The 17,070-nt window shown below is 49.3% G+C and overlaps 2 protein-coding genes across 3 annotated transcripts in view; both read left to right on the top strand.

Annotated features, from left to right (window-relative positions):
* SYS1 (SYS1 golgi trafficking protein) overlaps positions 1-17,070 on the top strand; it is a 48,803-nt gene that overhangs the window by 23,288 nt on the left and 8,445 nt on the right. The window lies entirely within an intron of this gene.
* DBNDD2 (dysbindin domain containing 2) overlaps positions 1-17,070 on the top strand; it is a 55,489-nt gene that overhangs the window by 21,278 nt on the left and 17,141 nt on the right. Inside the window, exon 1 of one of the 2 annotated variants that reach the window (XM_073309688.2) lies at positions 15,772-16,005. The exons of the other annotated variant lie outside the window; for it this stretch is intronic. Within the exon in view, the coding sequence (XP_073165789.1) occupies positions 15,963-16,005 (43 nt within the window). The 5' untranslated portion in view covers positions 15,772-15,962. Of the gene's footprint in view, positions 1-15,771; positions 16,006-17,070 lie in introns of those variants that run through there. 2 annotated transcript variants of the gene reach the window in all.

The raw sequence follows: 17,070 nt of genomic DNA on the forward strand, positions 1-17,070 counted from the left end.
TGCTAAACCTGCCCACAGTTGTTTCCATCACCCTAACCTGCGTGTGTTGGGGGATTACACACCATTTTGCATATCTAGGGCCTGCTTCTGCATCTGCTCTTGCTTACATTAGGCTCTATTGATGTGAGTGGGGGTCACTTTCCAGTTACACTGGTGGAAATGAGAGCAGAATCTAATCTTTGCCCACACGAGCTCTTTCCTGCCCACTTTGATGACATCACTTCATGGTCTGGAAGTGTCACAGGTCAGCCTCTGTGACATCACATTGCTGTATGTTTCACTTGTTACTATAACCACATTAACCCTGCCTGTGACCAGTGTCAAGGCCTTCTGGAAGTTGAAGATGGGCACAGGATTGTGTCGTTTTCTATTCCCTCCTGGATCTGTGGATTAGGGGAAATGAAAGCTTTTTGGGCCAAGGATGTCCCAGGAAATGCCCTTCCTCCTGACCCAGACAGAAGAACCCTCCATGGATGGAGATCATAAAAATGACCTTCTGCTAGGACTGTTCGTTTAGGAGAAGGAACTCATTTGCTGGTAAACTATTGAGCTCCTCTTTGGGTTTCATTTAAAGGTAGCATAATGAGCTAAATCCATCCCTGAAATAATGCCATTGACTTTAGTGGAGTTATAAAGTTACAATGGGGATTAAAGTGACCTATTATAGTGAGTAGATGTTCAAGTGATTGTACAAAAGAGGCAAAATCAAATTCCTTGTCCACATGCAAGTATCCTCAATAACCAGAGTGTCCATTGCAGCCCACTCTTCAGAGATCTGCATTGCTGTGAATGCAAGTGAGGTGGAAACTACAGCTTTGGCCACCTTTGGCAAACTCAATCCAATCGGCTCCAACTTTGACACATGCCAGAGACACATTTCGTGTCTGAAGGATGCAGATTATTCCCTTTATTTGTAGAATTATGGATCAGTGCATCACTCAGCTGATCTTTTTCTTGAAACCTCATTTCAGTCTCTGCCCAGCTCAGAACATCTGCAAGCCCTGAAAGGAAAACAAACATCAGTGCTGTTTCTCTAGAGAGAAGTATCATCGAGTGCAGTGATTGGGGCTTCTCGAGGCTGAAACACCAACCCACAGCAAGAGGGTAGCTGTTTATCTGCCCTGGAATCTGCATGCTTCATGCTGGGGCTGAGCTAATGTGGATGATAATTATATACGTCATAATCCTATTAGTGTCGATGGGAATGATGGGACTTCATCAAAGGGGGGAAGGTCCTGTTAATGAGTGGTGACCTCCTCCATGGGGAGGGAATGTATTATGTTAGGCGCGATGTGTTACCCACAATCAAGGAGAACAGACTTTGAATGTGAGCCCTTCACGGCAGGGATCGTCTTTACTAGACTGGCAAAGTGCCCTGTGTATGTACGGTTCATAGAATCATAGAATATCAGGGTTGGAAGGGACCTCAGGAGGTCATCTAGTCCAACCCCCTGCTCAGAGCAGGACCAATCCCCAACTAAGTCATCCCAGCCAGGGCTTTGTCAAGCCTGACCTTAAAAACCTCTAAGGAAGGAGATTCCACCACCTCCCTAGGTAACGCATTCCAGTGTTTTACCACCCTCCTATTGAAAGAGTTTTTCCTAATATTCAACCTACACCTCCCCCACTGCAACTTGAGACCATTACTCCTTGTCCTGTCCTCTTCTACCACTTAGAATAGTCTAGAACCATCCTCTTTGGAACCACCTCTCAGGTAGTTGAAAGCAGCTATCAAAAAGTTGAAAGCAGTTATCATATATAATGAATACTCAGTTAAGAATAGGACCAACTGGTGACCTGGATCAGGCACTGCTGTTATTGGGAATAACCTCATCAAAGAATTCATGGAGACACCTACAAGCTCTGCACTGGATTAACCCAATTTGTCCTGCCCCGTCTGTGCTGAGTGGCTGAGACAAGAGTGCCTAGCTATGGAAGGAAAACAGGAAAGTATTAAAAGTGGCTTCGGGGCTCAGGCTCTTGCTTGTATTGCTAGCATGGCTGGGTTCAAATCCCTCTGGCACCATGGCTGGGGGAGTGAAAATTCTAGGTGCTTCAATACTGTGGTGAGGAGTGGGGTATAAGAACCTATAGAAGAGGGGGCCCTGCATGCTAGTCCCCCTGCCGCTTGTTTTGCTGCTACATAGATGTTTCCAGGTTAGGTCCCTCATTCAATCTCCAGCTTCTCAGGGCCATCAAGGTGGGGGTGGGAAGCACCTCTGGCCATTGGCAGGGTTTAGAAGGATCCAGCCTGGCTAGGGGAGAGAAAGTCGCAGTGACTCAATGTCTAGGAGAGAAAATTACAGGGGGATGCCAGAGATTTTCTCTTCAGTCGAAAGCCAGCACCAGGAAGCTTACAGGGAGTAGACACTGTCACTCCTGGTACTGGATGGTGAGAGTGTGCTCCAGAGTCTCGCCACAGGACCGAGTGCAGCAGGGTTTGATCCATCGCTGGGTCGCAGGTCTACAGAGCACTTTGGGAGCTGGTACGTGGAGCCGCTTGGGCAGGCCTTCGAACCAGCACTTCTGATGTAGATCAGGAGGCTGGGTTTTCAAGGGCAGCTCAAGGTTACTCTGCACAGCTGCAGCATCTATATCCATGTCCTCAGGATCGGTGACAGGATTAGCACCAGCATCTGTTTGAGGCTTGTCTGGGTCCTTGGAGGAGACACTTGTCCTAAAACAAAATCCAAAACGAAACACGATTGTTTTCCATTCCAGTCAACTGCAGATTCCAAAACAGCTTATAAAACAGTCCTCTTAACCCAGCTGTCCTGGAACTGGCCACAGAGACAAGCCTTTTGACTGAGCATGCAGCCCACAGGGAATGGTAACGATCATTCTGGCAATAAGGTGCAGGAGTGAGAGAAGCCAAAAGGAAACATGCAGGGGCCATTCACACAAGACATCCCCCTCCCCAATACAAAAAGGAGGAGGAGGAAGAGTCTGAGTGGCTCAGAGACAGAGGGCAAGGTGCAAGCATTGAAAAGGAGCTACTGCAAAGAAAGAAGGATGTGGTCCTGCTAGATGGCTGGAGTGAGGGACCTGGCTACTTTGGTGTGTTGCCTCTTACGTGCCCGGACAAAGGGTTGAGGTGGAAACAATGACGTGAGTGAAAGGAAAACAATGTTTTAGAGATGATCATGGTGATCCGGGCTGTGACTGCCCTCACGTACCTCCATTATTTCAAATACGTGGCATTTTCATCATGCTTTCTGTGTTCAGAGCAATGGACAGAAATTAACTAATTAATCTGGCTCACAGCACCCCATGAGTCCGGGAGAGAACTCATATGATCTTCCTTTGACAGACAGCGATACTGAGACAGAGAGCTGAAATGACTAGACAATTGAATTGTAGGCCTGGAAGGGACCTCGGGAGGTCATCTAGTCAGTCTCTGCACTCGTGGCAGGACTAAGTATTATCTAGACCAGAGGTTCTCAACCTTTTTCTTTCGGAGGCCCCTCTCAGCATGCTATAAAACCTCCATGGCCCATCTGTTGCCCAACTACTGATTTTCTGCCTATAAAAGCCAGGGCCAGCGTTAGGGAGCAGCAAACAGGGAAATTGCTTGTGGCCCCATACCACAGGTAGCCCCATGAAGCTAAGATGCTCAGGCTTTGGCTTCAGCCCCAGGTGGTGGGGCTCAGGGCCTCAGGCTTTACCCCATGCAGTGGGGCTTCCACTTTCTGCCCTGGGCCCCAGTGGCCCTGCTTGACGGACCCCCTGAAACCTGCTCGCAGCCCCCCAGGGGACCCCAGATCCCTGGTTGAGAACCACTGATTTAGACCATCCCTGACAGGTGTTTGTCTAATCTGCTCTTATAAATCTCCAATGATGGAGATTCCGCAACCTCTCTAGGCAATTTATTCCAGTGCTTAACCACCCTGACAATTAGGAAGTTTTTCCTAATGTCCAACCTAAACCACCCTTGCTGCAATTTAAGCCCATTGCTTCTTGTCCTATCCTCAGAGGTGAAGGAGAACAATTTTTCTCCCTCTTCCTTGTAACAACCTTTTAACAACTTGAAAACAGTTACCATGTCCCCTCTCAGTCTTCTCTTCTCCAAACTAAATAAACCCAATTTTTTCAATCTTCCCTCAGAGGTCATGTTTTCTAGACCTTTAATCCTTTTTGTTGCTCTTCTCTGGATTTTCTCCAGATTGTCCACATCTTTCCTAACATGTGGCACCCAGAACTGGACACAATACTCCAGCTGAGGCCTAATCAGTGTGAAGTAGAGCAGAAGAATTACTTTTTGGGTCTTGCTTACAACACCTGCTAATACATCCCAGAATGAAATTTGGTTTTTTTGAAACACAGTTACACTGTTGACTCATATTTAGCTTGGGATCCACTATGATCCCCAGATCCCATTCCACAGTACTCCTTCCTAGGCAGTCATTTCCCATTTTGTATACTGATTGTTTCTTCCTATGTGGAGTACTTTGCATTTGTCCCTGTTGAATTTCATCCTATTTACTTCAGACCATTTCTCCTGTTTGTCCAGATCATTCTGTTTCGGAGTGCCTGATTTAGAAGGGGAAATAGCCCAAGGCCACCCCCTGAATCAGTGGCAGAGCCAGGATTAGCACTTGGGACAGTCTGACTCCCAGCCTCCTCCCGACTGTCATCTCATCCTGCTTCAACAATTGTACCTCCCTTGTCCACTACCCAGCTCTCCAGACTCCAGCCTGTGAAGGATGGGCTGCTGCTGCTGCTGCCCTTGCCAAGCATACAAAGTACAAGCGTATCTCTCCCACCTCCAGGCAGCTCTCTTGCCTTAGGGTCGTTACAGGATACAGCTCAAAATTGCCTTCTTTGATTTGAAATTCCTCTATTCCACTTACTATAGGTCATATCTCCTCTAGTACCTTCGCTGATGACTCCAGCCCTCCAGCACTAGCCTCTTGGAGAAATCTGGGCATGACACCACTTCCCCCTTTTTAAATCAGGCATTTGGCAGCAGAAATCAGACTGTCTGTGGCCCCATGGAATCATGGCTGAGAGGTGGCCTAAAATATTCTGAATGAGCTAATTTCACCATCTGCCACCTTTCGCTTTCCCCATGCCCCCAGTCACACTTCCTGGCCCAGCCTGCAAAGACTCCCCATCTCACAATGTACTCTCACAAAGCTCACCATCATGTAACGATCCTCAGGTTCATGTATCGTGCCCATTAGACGGAGTCACAGGGACACAAAGAGCCTGGGATTCCATTATACAGTGACTCACCCAGAGGGGGCAGCAGTGAGGGTGGGAGGCTCCTGGAATGCCAGTGACTTCCAGTAGCTGACAGCTAATGAACGTAGCCGGAGGATCCTGTGATCAGCGTTCTTCAGCAGCTTCAGCAGTGACAGCTTCTTGAGTATCTGCCAGATTGGGTACAATGGGAATGAAAGGCTGAAATACTTTATTGCCTTCCCTGATCTCATGAGGTTGTCACAGCCAGAGAAGGAAGCAGAAGCTACAGGCCAGTCACATCCTTTCCAGCCCCTTGGGCCAGCCTGTCAGACAGATCCCCAGTTGTGCATCCCTTCTGGGCCCTTGGCCCATAGAAGAAAGAGACACTGAGATGTTGACATGCACACCATTGCCCTCCCTTTAAATTCCAGCCAAGAACCAGGGAGAGTTTGAGACGAACAAACACACAACTACTGGAAGAGTCCATGCACTACAGTTCGGCCTGCAGAGGGGTAGGGAACAAGGTGCCTGACATGCACAGACCCCACACTACTGTCCAGTTTTACAGTGTCCACTGCCTCATAGTGAGGGCGACACCTAGCTACCAGGGGCTGGTACGTGTAAAAAAATGTGTAAAAAAACATGCTGCATCCGAAGAAGTGAGCTGTAGCTCACGAAAGCTTATGCTCAAATAAATTGGTTAGTCTCTAAGGTGCCACAAGTACTCCTTTTCTTTTTAAAAAAACAGGGTGGCTCCTTACTGTCTTTAGATGGTTCTTCTCTTGTTCCATGTCACTCAGCTGACATGCTCCAGTCTCCTCATCTTCAGTCTGTGAAAGGGAAAGACCAGGCACACTTGAGGCAATAGATTTAAAACTAGAGTGGACAAAGCACTAGCAAATGCATTGTAGGGGACAATCCTGCCCTGTCCTCTGGGGGACCAGAGTCTAGATGGGACCTGATAGGTCTTTTTCTTATCTCTAATGTCTCTGAGCCTATGAGTCAGTGCCACATTTAAAAGGCCACTGCTGGATAACCCTAGTATGTGTTCAGCATCACTTTCGACTTCTTTAAATCCATGGCCTTGCTGGGACTTTCCCCACTGGATATGTTTGTTATTGCTTTAGTGGTTGAGCCCCACCAAGGTGCTCCGCATTATACAGAACATGTAGGAAAACCAGGTCCCAGCCCCAAAGGCCTCACAGTCTATATCATTCTAGTCTAAGGGCAAATTCTCTCTCCCCCCAACCAATTCAATCCCTTTGCCAGTTTCAGAGGTTCAGGGAGGAGGATCACTACAACTCATCACAGGGTCTGAAGAAGGACTGACTGTACCTGGTGAATGAGGGCTTTCTTCTTCCCTGGGGCCTTCATTGTCATTCAGGGATTGTTCTATAAGGGCTTTGATGGGAGGTTCTGTGGCAGACAGGCAAGATAGCTGAGAGGTACCTGGGAGCTCTCTCTCTCTGAAATGCCACTGGTCCTCCCTAGGGTCTGAGGTCTTGAGGTGATGTCAATTCAGACAGAGGCTGTGACCTCATTTATCTGTGACACCAGAAAGCACATGTCAATATTGAGGGTGACAGGGCCTGCTGGGGAGTTGCAGATGGGGTGGGGGGTAATGCACACTGTGGGAAGAATAAAGAGAAGGGTGTAACATCAATAGTGAGGGATTCTATCTTCCCGAGATAGGAGAATTTCCAATTTAACATAGGAAACCAAGAAGTGGAACAGCACAGCAAACGTTCAGGGAAGGGGACTGGCAGTCAGGACTCCTGGGGTCCACTCCCAATCTACCATCAGCTCACTGTGTGACCTTGAGAAAGTCAGTCTGTGCCTTCGTTTCCTCACCCATAAAATGAGAATAGTCCTGAGGCTTTGTTAATTAATGTTTATAAAGCCACTGAGATCCTGAGATGAAAGGGACAGTAGCAGTGCAAATTTAAGTATTATTAAGAATAAATAAATAAATATCAGGAGCTCTCATGATTCCTGGCACAATACCTGGGGCTCTGGATATTGCTGTAGAGAGCTGCTCTGGATATTGCTGCGGAGAGCTGTCCTCATGGTGAGAAAAGTTGGGGAAATGTGAAAGGAACCGGCTTTGGATTTATTACATACAGAATGTTTCTGGTGTCCTCTCTCCTGAGCCAGTATTTGTGATAGTAATAATTCATAATAAAGACGAATAGATTTGAGGGAAGGGAAGTAAAAGTGTGTATAACAGAGCAATCTGCCCCTTTAATAGTCTCAGGGGGGCAGGGAAAAAAGAGTACAAACCCTGTCCCAGAGAGAAGACCAGCAGGCAGGTGCTGGGAAGCAGTTGACACAGCTGATCAGCATCTCATGATTGGCCCACACAACATAAAGGACATTGGCCGGACAACATAAAGGAGAACTCAACCCATGAAGAAGGGGGTGGCTAGGACTGATGTTTTCTTTAGTAACCAGAGCTGGCTGGTTGGCCCTGAGGAACCTGCAGGGGTTGGAAAGGATCCTCCCTGGTAGCTACTGAAGCTCAGAGGACCCCAGTCTGAATGCTGACTAGGCTGATGTTTGTATTATTTTTTGCACACCTTTCCCCTCCCCCCTTACTTTCTTTGTGAAGGTGATATAAACAGGGCTCTGAAGAAAGAAGCAGCAAACTAACCTGGGTGTGTGATTGTTTCTCCTCAGCTGGTGACTAGGGCCACAGCGTAGAGTGGGTCTAAAGTGAGAGTCAAGTTCACAGACCTGAGCGTTGTGCCTTGTAGGCCTACTCCCAGCAGACTGGGGCATTCTGAGCTTCCAGAGCTCCTGGCCTGATTTCTTTGTGTCTATAGAGCAGTGATACTCCTCAGTTGTTCAGGAGCCAGATTACCCAAAAGAGCCACAGTAGTGTGAATTCATTGCTTCATTTACTATAGTTCTATTTGTATTAAACAATATGATGGGAAATAGTGTGTGTGTGTGTGTGTGTATATATTCACCACAGCAAATAAGCTAATAACTTAGTGCAAGTTGATAACTTAATTGGTTAATAACATAATAGAAGTATCCTGACTGGTTAATAACAGAGTGTTTTAATATCATGTCCTGCAAAGAGCCCCAGGAGACTCATTAAAGAGCCACTTGGTCTCGTGAGCCACAGTCTGAGTATCACTGATCTAGAGTGTAGATGACTCCAGCTGTGACGTTGTGACTTGCTGACCCTAACCAGCACCAGCTACCTGGAGTGATCTGACACAGGGAGCTCTAAGTCCAGTAGAGACTGGCGAGGAACTGTCCTACAGACCTCTCTACAGCTCCTGTGTAAGCACACCTGGAATATCATGTCCAGTTCTGGGCTTCTCACTACTTGATAGAAGGGCATTTAGGGGCTGGAGGGGCTGATTTCTGGGAGAGGTAAGAAGAGCTAAACAAACTGTGAGATGATTCAGTGTTATACACAGGGGGTGCACCTGAGATGAGTGGGATGAAATTCAGAAAAGGACAGTGTAGTCTGAATATCCGAGGCAAGCTTCCTGTCAAGGGGAATGATTAGAACAGCAGTTCTCAGCCCCTGTGAAGCTACATTGCTCAGACTTTGGCTGCAGCCCCAGGTGGCGGGGCTCAGGGCCCCGGACTTCAGCCCCATGCGGTGGGGCTTCATCTTTCTGCCCTGGGCCCCAGCAAGTCTAATGCTGGCCCTGCTTGGTGACCCCCCTGAAACCTGCTCGTGCCCCCCCCCCAGATCCCTGGTTGAGAACCACTGGATTAGAACAGGTACCAGAGCAAAGGCTGTGAGTCTCATCACTTGGGGCATTTAACAATGAACTAACAAATCTACTGGCAGAGAACAATCTTGCACCTTCCCCCACCCCAGGAGAGAGTAGAGAGAATAGGCCTTCTCCATCTCCAGTTTCTACAAATATCAAATCAGTGCCCAGAAAGCAGGCAGGTGAAATCAAGCCTGGGATGCAAAGAACATGAGGGAAAGGAGGGAAACCTGCCAAAGAGAGAGAGAACACAAGGCAGGAAAGCTGAAACTGCATGTGCCTTTCAGTAGATTGATCTCCAAGAGAGTGGAGCTGCCCCAATGGGGCTGGAAACACAGAGCCCGTGATTAAATATACAGTACAAGGAGAGTGCTAGCTTCTCCTTTTAATACCAGGATGGCTAGCTGAACAAAGATTGTTACTATTGCTACTGTCCCTGTTACTCCTGGGGGTGGTGGACCTGTGTGTGTGTGAGTATGTGTCCCTGCAATGCTGCTGGGTTGAAGGCACTGTTGTATGTGGACATGGGTGTGAGTGTGGATTGACCTCTATATGTGTATGCATGTGTTTTAAAATGGGTATATATATCCAGCAATGCATCTGCCTCCATGTCAGCGTATTAGTAGCATGTCTCTGTGTGTAAAACACTGCTGTATTGAAAAGTGCTTTACCAGCGTGCGTATGTATCCCATGGGTGTATGTTTGTGTGTGCCGGCAGGCACGTGTACCTGTGTATGCATCTAGCAATACTGCTCTGTTTGAAACTGCTGCTGGCATTTCCCTGTTCGAAGCTCCCCCTCTTTTCTCCCAACTCTCTCTGCCTCCTCTCGCCTTTCAGTGGGGTCAAAGTGTATGATTAATCAGTACGGCATAGAAGAGAGAGGCGCTGCGGCACAAAGGCTGAATTCTGCAGGTTTGGGTTTGAGGGGGACCTGGCTTTGCTTTAGATATGTCCTTTCAAGATAAACAAATCAGCAGCTCTGATCTCATCTGTGAAAGTTGCCTTGCTAACATGCTGCGTAAAGCTCGGAGGTGTTGGCACTGGGTCCCTGCACCTCAGGCCATGGGGCACTGTCCTGTTCGGTAGATGGGCAGTCAAGAAGGGATTGAAGTTCCTGCTTTGTTTGTGGGATCTCTGGATCAACCACTTCGAGAATTTGTGGAGCATTTTCTGATGCTTTTAACGATAGCTGGGGCAAAGGAAGGGCAAATGCTCGCAGTGCAGACTCCACAGCTGAGTGGAACTAGCTGATGAGGAGGGTTATGAAGGAATCAAGGGGTCCCCCACCATCCATTTGGGAATCTGGCTCTGAGTTTCCTCTCCTTAGTGATTATGATAGTGTCCAGGGGACCATGTCTGGTGTCTGACTGTTCGTGAAAGTGATGTGGGCAGAGCACTGTAAAGCAGGTATGTACAAAGGCACAGCAGTGATGAACTCTCATGCTTCACAGTGTAGAGGGATTGGTCGGCAAGGGGTAGGGGGAAATCCCTATCTGTCCTGATATGCAGCATTGCAGAGTTGGTCAGGGACATCGAGTATACAGGCAGGATAATGGACTAAATAGACCACCAGTGGCTGTGCTCACAGACCGTCCTCTCTGCGTTTCAGCTCTTTGAATGTTTAAAATGAAAGGATTAGTGTACCCAGGGCAAGGACTGTCTTTTTGTTCTGTGTTTGTACAGCAGCTGGAACAATGGGCTCCTGGTCCATGACAAAGGCCGCAGGTGCTACAGTAATAATGGGTTTAACTGAGATGGACTAGGTGGCTCAGGGATTGAGGAAATCAGCCCTTTTTGTATAGACCATCAGTTCCTCGCTAGCCCTGAGAAGTCACTGCCTGTAGCTCACGAAAGCTCATGCTCAAATAAATTGGTTAGTCTCTAAGGTGCCACAAGTACTCCTTTTCTTTTTGCGAATACAGACTAACCCGGCTGTTACCCTGAAACCTGCCATCTGGTGGTTGATGATGGCCCCTGAGTGAAGGGACTTGGTGGCTCTGGGCAGCTGCCTACATCACAAAATCCATCCTCCACTATGGCATAGGCTGGTGCTCTCAGCAGAGGAGAGGCTAAGGTGTGAAGGGGCCATGGACACAGAACTCATTTCTTACCCCTGTGGGCCATTCATGCAGAACAAAGATTACACCCATCCTGGGGTAGTTGGTGCTGAATTCACACTTTAAAAATGTGAACTGAATGTTCATGCTGATGTGAAAACAAGGGGGAAATAAAAGCTCCTGAATGTCAGGGCTCTGGCTAGTCATTAGCCTTGATTTATTTGTTTAACACCAACAGTGGGCTTAGCATTGTACCAACACCCTAATATAGAGACAGTTCCTGCCCCAAGCCTAAAAGACACACACAAGATGGGAAATCCAGCAGTAAGGAAGACTTATCATTGGGGGTGGAGGGCATTTTCAGATGTATCCAAGTGACTTAGGAGTACAGTTAGACCAGACAGAATGGCCTCTGGTTTGAGGGATGTGGGCTATGGCCAGGTGACGGTGGGGAAAACTTGACAAGTAGAGCAGGTAAGAAGAACCTGGCTGGAACAGTTTTCCAGCTGAAAATGCAATTCCAGCAAAAATGAAACGCTTCATGAAATTGTTTTGATTTTGCTGAAATTTCATTTAGGAAAATAAAATGGGTGGGGGGGAGGAGAGGGAAATAGTTCAGATAGTGTTGAAACACTCCCACTTCAACATTTTCAGAATGAAACATTTTGATTTTTCTTTTTGAAATAACCTTTCCTTTTAATTTTTTTAATTTGTTTTATATTCTATATTAGAATTATTGTCATACTATAAAATAAAGTCAAAATGAAACATTTTGATTTGAAATGAAACTGTTTTGGAATTCTCTTTTGCAGAGGATTTCAAATTTTGTTCAGAAAAAAAAATTAGAAATCTCAAAATCCTCCATGAAACGGAATTTCCGTTCTCTGCAGAGCTCTACTGACAAGTCAAAGTGTCCTTTGCTCTGGTGGCCGTATTCCTTACTGTTTGGACCCCAAATAAAGCAGCTGGTCAGAGTCATAGAAAACAAAGTTCTCACGAGGGTAAAAACATTTCCCTTTCTCCACTTCACACCCACCAGGGGCAGATGTTAACTGTGGAGTGCGAGGTGGCTCCTTGGCGGAGATGCATGGGACAGCATTTCAGGGGCAGTTGAGATGCCTAGTTCAACAACTTTCTGTTAGCTGAGCCCCAAGTCCCAAAACATCTACGCTTTAGGCACATTTTGCTGCCAGCAGAAGAGCGGGGTCGGGGGGAAGACAATAAAGATGCTACTTCCTGCTATGAGCCTCCTCCTCAGTTCTGGCAAACACTAACTAGGCCAGTGATGTATCTGTGCAGTGATTATCACCTGCCCCAAGACAGGAGCTAACTGCTCTGAAACTTTAGCAGGAGACTTGCATTGGGGTTTGAACAGGTCAGAGTGGTGCATCCATCTAATGAAGCAGCATAAACAGGAGACAGCCTAATTTACCCCATTGTATAACCTCCCATCACATCACTGACATTGCCTCAGAAGCCGCATTAATGGACCTGGAATCATCCACCATCTCCAGCCCTGCCATTGTCTCTGTGCTTCTCCTCCAAGCTTCCTAGCTCCACGTGAGACACGTTCACTTCCACAGCAGCCATATTTCTTCAATAGATGGGAGCTGTTCAGGATCCCATCTATCCTGGACCAAAATCTCCCTTTAAGGGAACTGCAAGATTGCAGGGATTAGAGATGGCATTTCAGCCTGGATGGGCTGCACTCTGGCTCAGCTGTAATTTGTTAGGAAAGAAACCCTGGACGTCCATGGCAAAAAGCCAATTTCCATCTTTACTCCTGCAACTTAGTGAACAAATCAAGCCGCATCTCACGTACAGCCTCTTACACATGGTGCTTGTAAAGAATAAGATCTATTTTCACTGCTTTATGATTCAGTGCCTGGCTGGGGCTTGTTCACCTTTCACTTGGCAGCTGATTTATTCCATAATCCTCCCACCCTGTCCCAGTGGTCAGGGACCTGAGTAACCTCCTGTTTTCTGCAAATCTATAATAGAAGAAAGAAACCTGAGCAGGAAATGCAGGAGGAACAAGTCACGTTGCATTTTATTCTGATGATCAGAGTGCTCAGATTACCAGCTTGCCTCAGGAGCTCTGGCAGGAACTGAACTTTGTGCCATGGTGATGGAAGAGCCATTTTCCCCCTAGGTTTGCAATGAGGGCTCGCAGCTGACCTGTGACTATGATGTCATCTTAGTAATTCTGGGCACTAGTTACTGTGATGACCTGGAGAGAGACAGTTCAATTCAAGGAGATTTGATTGGCCCCGCAAGTGATGCTGGTGTAAAGAAAAGAGCCAGGCCCTTCAGGTATCTGTCAGAGAGAAGTAAGATTCCACCTGAGCAGGGCTACATGCTGTTGGCCCCTTGTGTCCATTCCTGATGGATTGCTGTGTAGCGCGATTCCACCTCTGCCTCTCTCCTTTCTCCCCAGGCCAGGCATTCATGGCCAAGAGCAGAGGGGACCAAGCTGGAACTTACAGGGCTGGGTTACATTAACTTAATTTGAGTAAAACTGATACTCAACAGGCAGTGGGGCCCTATGGTAAAATGCCAGGATGCTTCAATGTATGCTACATGCAGGGGGTGATGTTGCTTAATTCTAAGAATTAATTTACTCTTTGCCATGGAAACAGTAAAGAGTGAGACAGCAGAGGGGTGCATGTTTGTTGTGTTGTTATTTATTATTTGCCAGATTATGCCTCTGGTATTCCCACTGAGTAGTATCTTAGTCTTCAATTAGCTCTAATGAAAATCTAATGAAAATCAATCAAGGACTACTCACTGTGAATCAGGGTAGCAGAATCTGGCCTTAAATCTCACGTTAGTGACTGGTGCCAATTTAGAAAAAGAGATGTACTATAGCAGAGATCTGGTCTGAGGCCCAGGCCCTGGCCCTGGCCTCTAGCTCCCATAGCTGAGAGTGTATATCAGGGAGATCAGAAAGGAAGGTGTGGGACAGGAATTTGAGGAAGTGATACTACTGGCTAAAACCCCTCATAATACTGATAGGGGCAGTGCAAGAGGTTTTTGTACATTACCAATATACCTCAATCCAGATCGGCAGTGGCCCTGTTATTCTAACCTTGAGCCCCTCACAAACACTCTACTGGGACCCCATAATATTGACCTGCAGTCCCTCTGCTCTTCCAGTCCTGTGCCCCTACCAATGCTCTTTAATCCGGACCCCAGGCTATGGACAGAAATAGTCATGTGGAACTCTGGGGTGGGTTTTGGATGTGGATAAATAATCATGTGGGCTAAACTGAAACCTCAGAATTAATTTAACTTGCATCAGATGGAACCAGTGGCATCAGATCTGCACAAATAAACCTCCATGCATGAGCTGTGAATCATCTCCCTCCCTCAAACCAGCCTCCTAACATAGCAGGTTAACTACCATTGGTGGCAAGGGGTTTCTGTTACAACTACCATGTCAAGGGGCCAAATTCAGGAGGGCAGCAAAGCAACAGTGTCCAAGTCAGGAACAGCTGATGCAGACAAGTCCAACCTCTCCACTTGTCTGATAATGTGGTGATGCAAACCCTCTGAGGCAGTTGGCTGGGTGGGACTGACACTGGTTGTGGGAAACTCCCTTTCATGCAGAGGAGGGGGAGCAAATCATGCTCTGAGGAGTTGTGAATCCTGGCTGTGAGCAGATCCTGTCTGTCCAGAGCAGGGACTGGCACTACGGAGGGACTGAGTCACTCTGTGGAGACGGAGGAAGTAAATAGAGGCCCTGCTCCTGAGAGCTCTGCCATTGACTCCATTAGGAGTAGAATCAAGCCCAGCATGTTTCAGTGATAGCCAAAGAGCTAATGAGGAAAACATGCTGGATATGAGGCTGACAGAGGCCTCTAAGGGAATCTGTGTACTGGAGACGCAGGGAATCAGTTATGATAAGAATGGAGTCTGCAGCCCATTGCCTGCTTGATGATCATATGTGCAGTGCATATAGAGAAGCATAAGACATTAATTATTAACATTAGCACCAAGTAGGCAGGGAGAGGCAGTTTTCCAGATGCGCCAGTTCTTGTGCTCTGAATATATGAGCTCTCTCCACAGCAATTGCAGCCTGTTGCACTGGGATGGAGGGAAGCTGATATCCTATCCTCCCCGCACCCCCTTCTGCCATAAGTGCAGCAAGGATGCCGGCTTTTCCCAGCTCTGTTCAGCACTGCTTTGGCTCCCTTTGCTGGCAGGCCTCAGGCTGCAGTGCTGAGTGCAACCCCAGCTCCATGCTGCGGCCCAGGGAGGGGTGAGAAAAGGGCCCTGACTGGCTTCCCCTGGGTCTCCCGGGCAGGTCACCTGTCCTCCCCCCACTCCCAGTGCCATGGTTCACGGTGCCCCCTTACTGCAGGGTTCCCCAGTGCCTGCCAGAGCCACTCAGCTCAGGGTGGACACTGTGTCCCTGGCCAGAACCCATCCTGTGCAAACAGGGCCAGCCTGCCAGCGCTGCAGTGCCTGGAAGGGGGCAGAGGCTTTGCAGGGTCAGAGCTGAGACGCTCGCCATAGACACCCCCCTTCCAGCCCGGTGCAGGGTGCAGGCTGCTGTCTTGGGTCCCGCCTGCACCTGCTTCCCAGCCGCCCTAACGGGGACCTCAGCATCTCCTGCTCCCTTTCCCGCCCCGCTGCTCCTGCAGCCACAGGCGATTGCCCGCGCGCTCCCTGGCAGGCAGCCCCCGCCCCAGGCTCCAGCGCCTGGCTTTGGTACAGCCAGCGGGAGCCCGCAGCCCGTGCGAGCCGCACTCCCACCCCCTTTGCGGATCACGCAGTTGGTACAGTCCGCCGAGCCCCAGCCAGCCCGGCCCGGTAGGCAGCCCCAGTTGCACTCTCGGCCGGGCCAGCCCCGCTGGAGCGCTGCCGGCCCTGCCTGGAGGGATGAGCAGCCTGCCCCGGGCTGCAGCGCGCCCTGCCCCCGCCCAGCCCTGAGCGCGCCCTGGGCTGCCTGCAGCGGACAGCGCCCGCCCGCCCCTGGCCATGTCCGGACCCGGAGCTCACAGCCAGAGCAGGAGGCTGCCCTGTAAGTCCCGTCTCGGGAAGGCTGGTGCGGGGGTGGGTTATTTGTCCGGTGGCTTCCCAGCGAGGGTCCCCCCGGCTCGGTGGGTGGGATCACCCTGCCGCTGACTGTCCGGGAGCAGGCACGGAGGGGACATGTGCAGGACCGCGCAGGAGGCGCCCTCTTCCCCTCCCGTGCAACGCCTGCTCCAGGGCTCTAACGCTCCCCGCCGCAGGGACCCTCCCTGGCCCGGACAGCGCCCCGGTGTTGAGACCCACGTGAGGCTGAGGGCACGCTCCTGATGCCCGCTGCACTGAGCGGGGCTTGGACCAGCCCCCTGCCTGCCAGCTGCACCCCGGGCACAGTCAGCACCGCCAGCCGGAGGCCAGTGCCCGCTCACCCACGCGCACAGACAGCAGCTGCCTCCTGCCTGGGCAGCCTCCCGCAGGAGGGGGGCACCCTGCTGCACTGCAGCTCTTAGGCGGGCCTAGCTCAGGGGGACTTAAAGTGGGCAGGGTCGCCACGGGTCACAGTCCTGGCAAAAAAAAAAATTAAAACTGAGTGGGATCACTAAGGGTGCAAGTGCTGCCCTACCAGTGCAGGAACATTTATCGCAGCTGGGATTGTCCTGAACAGCTGGGCTTTTTCCAGGCCACTTAAAACAGGGAGTTTAGGGATTCACAATTATCTTGTAGCGGTCAACAGCCCAGAACAATCCTGACTATTGTACAGAAAGCGGCTGATTCACCCCCGTCCCCAAAGTGTCATATATCATGGGCACTGGCAGTGGCCGTCGCCCGTGACTCACACACACTTCCCATCTGTTTCACACAACTTTCCCCTACACCCACTTGCTCCTTCTCTCACACACTTACGTTGCACCCCCACTCAGCCACACCTGGATCAGCCTTGCACTGTGTGCGTCTCTCTCAGCCAAATGTTTGCTCTGTAAATTTAGTCAAACATGAGCGATTGCTGCTCAGCCAGATAGCCGTGTTGTCTAGCCGCCTCCCTGCGTTCTGTCAGTCAGTCCCCTCTGGGTGTGCCCGTGCGTGCCCATGTACCGGAGGGAACTGACTGAGAGGGTAA

The sequence above is a fragment of the Lepidochelys kempii genome, chromosome 13 (genome assembly GCF_965140285.1).
Source record: "Lepidochelys kempii isolate rLepKem1 chromosome 13, rLepKem1.hap1, whole genome shotgun sequence".
NCBI classification, from domain to species: domain Eukaryota; kingdom Metazoa; phylum Chordata; order Testudines; family Cheloniidae; genus Lepidochelys; species Lepidochelys kempii.